General features: G+C 42.2%; 1 protein-coding gene across 1 annotated transcript in view; it reads left to right on the top strand.

Moving 5' to 3' along the window:
• Nucleotides 1-6,304, top strand: part of UBE2G1 (ubiquitin conjugating enzyme E2 G1) — an 11,491-nt gene extending 5,187 nt beyond the window's left edge. The window contains exons 4-5 of the mRNA XM_017743047.1: nt 2,875-2,998; nt 5,119-6,304. Of these exons, the coding sequence (XP_017598536.1) occupies nt 2,875-2,961 (87 nt within the window). The 3' untranslated portion in view covers nt 2,962-2,998; nt 5,119-6,304. The remainder of the gene's footprint in view (nt 1-2,874; nt 2,999-5,118) is intronic.
• The last annotated feature ends 3,105 nt before the right edge of the window (nt 6,305-9,409 follow it).

Here is a 9,409-nt window from a genome sequence, read left to right as displayed (position 1 = left end):
CAGGAAGGGTTGTCCCAGACTAGTCTGAGAGGCTGAGGAGTGAGGAAGAATGGTCTGATTTATAGTCAAAGACCAGGGTGAATCTGCAGGCATAAGTGAGATGCAAGCGTTTGCAGCACAGTGTTCTGGAGCATGGCCTGTGCTGTGTGCATGTGTGAACGCAGCTTTCAGCTCTCTTGAAGAGCTGTGTTTAGAGCAGACTAACAGTTAAGCTGAGAACTGTTTGTGGTGGGGAGAGGAAAGAAGTCTCAGTTCTGGAAGGGCGTAGGGGAACAGACTCCAGGCCCCACTCATCTGACGTACACTAACGTGCTGTTGAATTGCACACGGACATTGTTGTCCTCTCACAGAAGACATGTTCTAGCTCTTTTAACTGTGGGAGTGAGGCAAAAGGAGATGGGAATTGTGAGATGCAGAGTTTTGTAAAGGAATGTTAACCTGCTCTGTTAGCCGAGGTATGCCTTCCCAAAGCGGGTGAAGTTTAGTAGTTTCCTGGAGCCTTTGATTTACTATGTTGTGAGTATTTTCAAAGGCGGTTGAGTTCTGCTGAAAAATCATCATGGGAACAGACTCATGTGGAACAAATTTAATGGAAAAAAGACAGAAAACAAGTAAAGTTGTAGTGAACAATTTCCTCATTCAACCTTTTTAAGTGTTGGACCTCCCCTTTTTTGTGTCATTTTACTGGTGGAAACAGACACCCAGGAAACATGGACATTTCCTGCTGGCAAACCTGAGAGCACCGAGAGGAGCAAGTAATTAATGAAATGCTAAAAGTGCAATTAGAATTCCTCAGTTCACAAACTCATGTATGTTGAATGTAGTTGGCCTAACCCTGGAGAAAGCACATGCTTTTAGCTGTGCTTGTCACCTTCCTGACATCAGACTTTTTGTATTTTGCCCCACTCTGACACCTACTTCAGGAGTGGGGTTTTTATTTTTTTCCTTAGGAAAGTTAGACACAAAATGAATTTGCCTTAGGGTAAAGGTCAAAAATGAAAACAGCTTTTTCTAGCCCAGCATGAAAGAACAAGAAAATCCAAATTTGCCTGTGAAGATAGTAGTGAGTCATCACTTTGGATGCTAGAGACTATATTTCTGACTGTGGCATGACATGTTTCAAGGAACTTTTAAAGTGCTGCTTGAGCAGTTGGCTTCTCCTGTTGGATCAGAGACCTCTTCATATTAGCAAAAACATACTGATCAGGGTAATGAAGAATCAGCAGCTCCTGTGTTTACTACAGCAATAAAATTTGGCAGTAACTATAAGATACTTTGTCTGCTGTCATTAATTTCTGCTTTTAAGTGAGTCTAGTGAATAAGGTGTTACAGGCAGTTCACAGAATTACAGGAGCAGGGGATAGCTTTCTGGAAAAATGAACTATGCGTGTTGGAGTACTGTCTCTTGGAGTGGGAGAAAAATGAGGATCAGGAACCTGAACATACATTTTGAAAAAGCAAATAGAACAGTTCATGACCTAAAATTACATATTTGGAGATTCAGCTGTCAAATAGGAAACTTTGCTTGCTACTGAAATCTGAACAATTCATAGAACTGCAAATATAAAGAGTAGAAACCAAAACTAAGACTCTGAAGCTCCGAGGGCACAAATTCAATGCTTTTCTTGGCCTTAAGCCATCTTGTGTAAGCTGTCCTGTGTCCCAATCCAAGGAACCAAATGTTTGCTGCATGAATTGCTGAAAAAGAACAAATTAATTAGTAGCCTTATTTGTGCTTTCATAGGAGACTTAAGACATGCTGGGCTCTCCAGTGTGCTGATTGTTGAAGTGATCTTGGAGGTGATGAATGTTAGGGTATGCCATTTTTCACTCAAGTGTACTACAACCTTCACTCCAAGTGGGGGTGAAAAGGTGTTGTATGCTAGATTGCATTAGGTAAAACAATGTGGGGGTTTTTAACCCCTTCCCTCACCCCTGCAGTAAGAATATATTGCTTATATCAGAAACTAAGAACTTTAGAACTTCATGAAATGAGGGGTTCTTTGTATTTTCCCCACTACTTCTGACTGGAAGGTAGTACCCAGCATGTCAGTTAACACGATGCTCCTGTGCTTTCTTCTGAGCTCATTGTGAGCATGGCACAAAACAACCTGGCTGCACTTTTTCATGTAGGTTTTTGTGATACCTTGATGTGTGCATCTCTGGGTTCAGACTACCCTCTTACCTATCTTCCTGCTTATCTTTTTCTTTGCTCTTCATCTCTGCAGTTCTGAAATCAGATCCCTGTCACAGACACCAGCCCTGTAGATGAGCTGAGTATTCTCCTAAGGTCTTTCTCACAGAGCCAATATATCTTATAGCCATATCTAACTAGGAAGTGTTTGCTTTTGAAGGACACTGCTGTCCCTCTTCTGGATACTGTGACTTCTGTAGTTCTGTCCTGGAGTGTCCTGGCTAGATTGAAGGGAACTAAAACTGTCCTAAAAAAAAAAAAATAGAGTAACTACTGGCTCCACAGTACCTGTGTACCTTTTTCACCGCTGCAGTTAAAGACATTAACACATAACAGCTTGTGGTCTACAGGTTGAGTTTGCTGCTACTTTGCAGGCTGAAGCAAATAGATTTTAGCACAGTGTGAAATACTGGTAAGCCACCAGGCTAGTCTTGGAGTATGCCTAAAATCCAGGGGGAAAATTACATCCTCACTGTCTTGTGAGCAGCGGGCACAGAAACCCAGAGCAAACTTTCAAAAGTCCTGAATATCTCAGATTTTCAGTGAGTAGCTCAATGATTGTAAGCAAATATAGGTGTTGACTAGATGGCTAATGTCTGACAACAAAAACACCAAGAGTCTTCCTAGAGCTTGTACACTGTTGCAGGACTGACATCTGAAAGCTGTCTATTCAATTACAGAAAGAATGGAGAGAAGACAGAAATGGAGAATTTAAAAGAAAAGTTGCCCGCTGTGTAAGAAAAAGCCAAGAAACTGCTTTTGAGTGACACTTATTCAGCAGCTAGTAGCTTCACTTTTTTCAGGGTAAGTATCCTTCTCAAGACAAGTCAGTTACCTGAGCTGAGGATTTCCTGCTTAAGTGTTGCTGAACTATTTTTTTTTTGCGCCCCTCAAAAGCAAAAGAAACACGCAAACCTTTCTTCTCAGCTGCATGATCTCAGTGGAGCTCTTTGGCTGTATATAGTACTAAAGACTAAAATAATTTAAGTGCACTAGACAGCCCGTTCTGCCAAAATTGGGGAACTTCTCTTGTATTCTTGCATTTTATGCTGTTCAGAAGTTGAACTTCTCTTTATCAGAATTCATCCTGCTTTATTAATGGCACTTAAAGGTTACTTGGAGCTCTGATAGAAGGGGGTGATAATTCTTTGAGATTCATTATTTTGAAGAACACTTGCTAGAATCTTAAAAGCATCTTAAAAGTCTTGTTATCTCAGGAGTTGCAGATTATCTTGCGGATGTTGGTGGCATGTTGCACTTAGGTATTAAATGAGACTTCAGTGAGGTTGTCAGGAACCACTGAGAAGGGTTTGCTTCAGGTATCTATGGGAGTTTTCATAGAAAGTCTCCTGGCACAGCAGAAAGCATCAAGTTAAGATATTACCCGTCAATAATATCAAGAAAGGTGGTGTTCTCTTCAGCAGCCCAAAAAACATTTTTAGTGAGGAAGGCTTGGGAATAACGTCATAAAAACAGCTGTGTTCTGCTTGGAAACTGAACTGTGGCATATCTGAGAGCTTGGACAAGTTTTGACCTGAGAGTAGCTGACGTGATATTTGCGTTTTATGCCACCTTGTTAAAGAGCTTCTGACTCAAGATACTTAACTCTAATTTACACAATCCCATCTCAGTTTTAATGGGACTTTTTTTTTTTTTTTTTTTTTTTAATAGCCTCTCATAGAAAGCTCTGTATTAAAGCAGGGCTCTTAAATCCCTGGCCTTTGGTCACTTTATCTTGGGTATGCCAAGGGAAAACTTCGTCCATGAGCTAATAATTTCCTGCTCTTGCTTTTCAAAGCAAAACAGAGCTTCATGTTGAAGCTGCCTTTTCTTAATAGTTGGTTTGGCAAATAAACTGCTCTGATCCATTTGGCTAGAAAACTCCAAATCCATATTTACTGGTTATCTACAGCATACATAATTCACAGGGACAGAAATATGGCACTGTATGTAGTTCAGAGGGGTTGTGCTGACTGAACCAGAGCAGCATACTACATTCTTCTGCTAGGTAGTTTTTTTTCATCACAGTTGTACAGGAGAGAGTTCCTTTCTTACCCTTTTGTTAGCACTGGGGGGGTTGGGGGAAGGCTCCATCTGTGACAAATTCGTTCTGCAGTCTCTCTTTGCAGAAATGCTTTGATTGAAAGGAACTTTTTCCAGTACAGATTAAGCATGAAAAATGCTTAATATTGATCAAAAGACTAAGCAAAGGAACAGAAGGTCTTGTACAACTGCCTATAACTGGAGTGCAAGAATTGTTAATGCAGCTGACTCTTTTTTTCCTGTCTTGGAGAAAGGGAGTAACTGTGAGTAACACTCCAGAGTATCCTTAACTAACCTCAGCTCTGTTGCCATGTTGAACTTAGCTATAGTGAAACAATGCTCTTGACAAATATTTTAAGTAATTGGCTGTGTTGCTTTTTTGGAAGGCGAAAGCTTTTCTAAGTCCTGGTGACTCCTCCCAAGTGAGCGATGGGCAGGGAATTGGATGAGAAGGGGCCACAGCTGGTTTCAAACCAGCCCAGTGTGATTGGGGGCTGTGGTGTCAGTGCTTGCTGAGCACTGCTGTGCCATTTGTACCTACCATTCACAGTAAGTAATGCACAGACTTTTCAGTGATAAATCTGCAGTGTTCAGCCCTATGTGTGAATAATCAAAGCTTTACACACTATGCACTCCACAAGCAACATGAGTAATAGGAGCCAGAAAGTCTGATAATTGAGCTTGGATACACATGCGGTGTGCTGAACTAACTCCAGTCTTTCTCAGGTGATGAGTTTGGATTTATCCATCTTCTGTCCAGAGGTATGTGAAGTTCTTGAACAAGTAATAGTTATTTCTTAAGCTTGAAAAAGTAATTAACATATTGAAAATAATTGAGGGTGAGGAGGGGTTTTATTTTAATACCTGTGATTTCTTTGCAGGTCTCCAATTGAGAAACATGGCACTGTTTTTTTTCCTGCACTCTACCCACCTATTGCTGGACTTCTGTTGTTACAAGTTGGCAAACACTGGCTGGAACTGGGCTGCAATAAAACATGCCAGTTATCAATGCTGACAAGAGCCTAACAAGTGCCAACACAAGATGATTACGCATTTTGAAATCTAATGAACTGCTTTAACCTTCAGGAAGAATTGTAAAGATGTGTACATAGCACAACATGATCCGGATAATATATATACTGTTCATGTACATCCACAAATACACATTGTACCAAATAATGCTGTCTGTAGTTAGGGATAGAATTGTGTAAATTCTAAAGATTTTAGCAGGTTTTTTCTCTCCCTATTCATTGTTTCCTGAGTTAAAAAAAAACAACAACAACTTGTGAAGCATGTCAAAACCAATTAGGATACTAAGTTGGTTTTTTGGTTTTGGTTTTTTTTCCTCCCAGTTTAATTTTCCTTTGACCCACTGAGGCTTAATTAAAATTTCTTGCTTATTAAAGTTTAGTATCTCTTTTTTTGGTTTTTGGAAATGTGCTCCCTTTTATTTCCCCCATCAAAACTTAAAATTTTCCTAATTAAACCCTGAAAGGATTTGCTATCAATTACTTGTGTCTTCTTTTATGATGACCTTTGTAGTCTCAAAGGTGCTTTTTTTTCCCTCCCACCCCTTTGTTAAACCCAATTACTCATCCTTCTTGAATTGGGTATAGCAATAAAACTGGCCATGGAGCACCCCTGAGCAGCCTGATGGATTTTTAACTTCCAAGGACTTGAGTGCTTTCACTTGGAAGTTTGGTTGACTTAAGTTAGTCCAAGATAGGAATGAGCTGCTTCTTATGGGTGAAATTTTTGGTTTGCCTTTTTCATTGCCTGTTTGTGGGGTGGGGTGTGTGTGGGGGAGGCTTGTTTTTTCTCAAGGTTGAGTTCAAGCATGCACATCTGTAGGCTTTCAAATGACTAACTTCTGGGTTTGGTATCAAAAATAGTTTCTCTACTTTACTCTCTTCTGTGGCCCTTCATCTGCTTTGCCTTCTACTTCAGAGTTTTCCTCACCTAATGTACAAAGAAAATTGCGATGTATATTTTCATGTAATTTGATTTTTGGAATTCTGTCACCTTCTGTAGTGAGTTCTTCCAAAATATAATTTTTTCCAATAATAATGTGTCAAACTGGGTGTCTTGAGTATCACAATAGGAAGGGTACCTATAGTTGGAGCACAACTTTACCTGAACATCATCAACTATACAACACCAGCAAACACTTGAGGAATTGGACATGCTTTGCTTCATCTTGAATAATGAAAGAGCAAACACAACACACAACTTTTCTCCTTATTGTAACCATCTTTGGCCCTCTAGTGAGCAAATACAAGTCTCAGAGTAGCTGCTTGCAAGAGGTATCAAGTCTTTGACCAAAGAAACTTTATAGAAGAACTTGAAACTACTTGACTCTTTTCACAGCACAGCATAACCCACTAATAAATCAAAAGTTCCAGTGTCAAAGAGTCCGCTTTTAAGAAGCCTTCAGTCCTGAGTTGCTGGCTGGACTTCATTTCATGTTGCTGTGCAACATGGATGTGCTGAAAGGCACATACTGCAGGTTTTGTGAGGGGGGCTGGAGTGGAAGGAGGTGACAGTTGTTAGAGGTAGGGCAGCCCTTGGAGACAAAAAGGCATTTTGTATAAGGGGACTTACAAGGAAAGGTACTACTTCCTCCTACAGGTGCTTTACATAAACAGGTATGTTTGATACCCACGTTGACGTATTTGGATATGAATGATTTTGTGAAATCATTAGTTAAATTTGCTTTTAAGTGGCTAGGCTGCTCCGGCAGCCAGGCAGGTGCATGCAGTACTTCAGTCCCCAGACACCAGAGCTGCTTTGAGTTCCTGTTGGAGCACTTGTCCAAAAGGTCTTCAGAGCAGGTTTCTATCCCACCAGCTGACTGCCACTTAAAAGTTGGGACTGTGCAGAATTTCAGTGGCAAGGTGTCATTCTTTCCATTAAAGAAAACACTGGAAGAAAGCTGTTCTTCCTCAATCTAGCAATGGACTTATTCCCCCACAGGCTGCGCTTCCTTTTTGATTTCCACAAGTGTATCTAGAACTGAAGCAATTCAAGGTACTTGCTGTTTTCAGCAAGTTCAACAGTGGTCTCTTCTTCTGTCTTCCTAAATAACACACAGTTCACCACAGACTCACCTGTAACTTCACAAAATAGTTAAAAGTTTTACTTCTCTGCTCTCCAGAATTGCTGCTTGTTTTTCTTTAGGGGGTAGGCCTGGAACTGTTTGTCTTGCCTCAGTGCTATGGAAGAAATGAGAATTCCACAGCACTACTCATTCCCCTCTTTGTAAATTCAAATATATATTTGGCTTACCCAAGATGGTTTGTGATCCCACCTGACCCAGATATTCCCCAGGGAGGAGCGTTACCATGGGATACTGCTAAGATCTACAAGCTGCAGGTATGCTAATGCCCAGTGACTGAATGAAAGAGGCAGCTCAGGGTCTGATGCCAAGTGTCCAGGTTGTAGGAATCCTCTGGCAGGCAAGGAAATGGCCTATTTCACTTTCTGTGCTTACAGTTGGCTTTTTGTTTGTTCCTGCCCCACACTGAAAGGGGCACTGGTAGAAAGCTGTTACTGATACAATCAGATGGGAACACCACTGAGGAGCTGCAGTATTGACAAGTAGTATGAGGATTCTTGGTGAACAGGGCAGTAAACTAGCATTCCTCAGTTTTCCTTGTAGCAGGGCCTTATATCTGGTTTGATTTGTGCAGGCTGTTGGCATCCTGGATGCTCAATTAACACTGTAGCTTCTCCAGGCGTTTGTTACCCTGGCTGAGGGTTTGAGCTGATTTTTGCCCCAACACGGTTTGCCCTGCATTCCAGATATCACTGCATCACTGGGGGAAAAGGAAAAGCATCAAATATGAATGATGTCTAACTAGTGTGGCCATCTTAATTCATTTTTTCTATTTCTCCATGCTGCACCAGAGAAGATCTCTAAAACTCAGAAAGGCTGTCAGCTGTCACTCTAAAATTCCTTCTGCTGCAGTGCCTGGAAACACTGAAACTGGATGATCAATAAGCAGAGCACATAAATTCTGAAGTGATTAGAAGTGTATTTTGGGCTTTGGTAGGCTGATGGGGGGTGGACTCCACTGCGCCTGTACCATCTGGTGCACTGCTCTTGGTGCAGTGCCATCACTGCACACAGAGCAGCAACACAAGGCCCTTCAGAAGCAGCACGAGGGATTCTAAACCAAATCAGAGGCTGGTTGGGGTTTAGAGAGACTGTCATACAACAGCTTCCTGCCCAGGCAATTCCTCAGAGACTACAGTTCCCTTGATACAAAACATAGCAGTAGTTTGAAATCTGATCTCTGTTGTTAGTGAGAAATTAAACTAAATCTGTTCAGGGAGCAGTAACTGTTTCCTCGCAGTTCCTCAAGAGGATCAATAGCACCATGAGCAGTGGGGTAATTGCTACGCAGCAAAGCCATACACCGCTGTCATCGAGCTGTGCAAAATGAGACAGGTTGTTTCATGGTATGTCTAGAAAACTACAGTCTGTGGCTCTCCCGGGCCTAGCTCTGTATTTGCTGTTTTATCCAACACCAAAATAAATATGATGCAGAGCAACTTTTCAAAGGTCACTTCATGGCAGAGTCCAGAAAAAATTATGTCTGTAAAACAATACTGTGCATGAAGTCTTCAAACGTTTAATTGAAAGTTGCTCCTTAAAGCAAGCAAAACATTTGCTGTTGGACCAGCATCGAGTATTTGGCATTTCTGTTGCACCTAAGCAGGAGCGATGATGAGCAACGACAGCAGCCGAGGCGGCAGCTGTGTTGTATACATGGCTGCGAAAACGATCCTGTTACTGGTACTTGGCCATTGCCTGTCGACTCGCAACCACTTGTCACCCACCGGGCACCAATCCAGTGTCCAGGGGGCACAGATCCAGTGTCCAGGATTGTTGGCTCTGAAACAAAAGCAAGAATTGAAGTGACGATGCTACAGTGAGCACAGCGCGCGGAGGAGCGCCCATGCCCCGAACACCGTCGCTGTGGCTCTGCAGCCGTGCGGGCACTGGCCGGGCAGAAGGTGCTTTCCGGGCTCAGGGCGGCGCGGGACGGCGCTCCTGGGGCAGGTGAACGGAGGTGGTGCACAGGTGCGTTTCCCCCGGTGCTGGGCGGTTTTTTTCCAGCGTTCCCCAGCCGTGCCAGTCGGCGCCTTACTGTTCACCGCCAGCCACGC

Source organism: Corvus brachyrhynchos, unplaced genomic scaffold (genome assembly GCF_000691975.1).
Source record: "Corvus brachyrhynchos isolate BGI_N302 unplaced genomic scaffold, ASM69197v1 scaffold99, whole genome shotgun sequence".
Lineage (NCBI taxonomy): Eukaryota > Metazoa > Chordata > Aves > Passeriformes > Corvidae > Corvus > Corvus brachyrhynchos.
The sequence above is the reverse complement of the archived record's forward strand: the minus strand, read 5'-3'. Positions and strand labels throughout refer to the sequence as shown.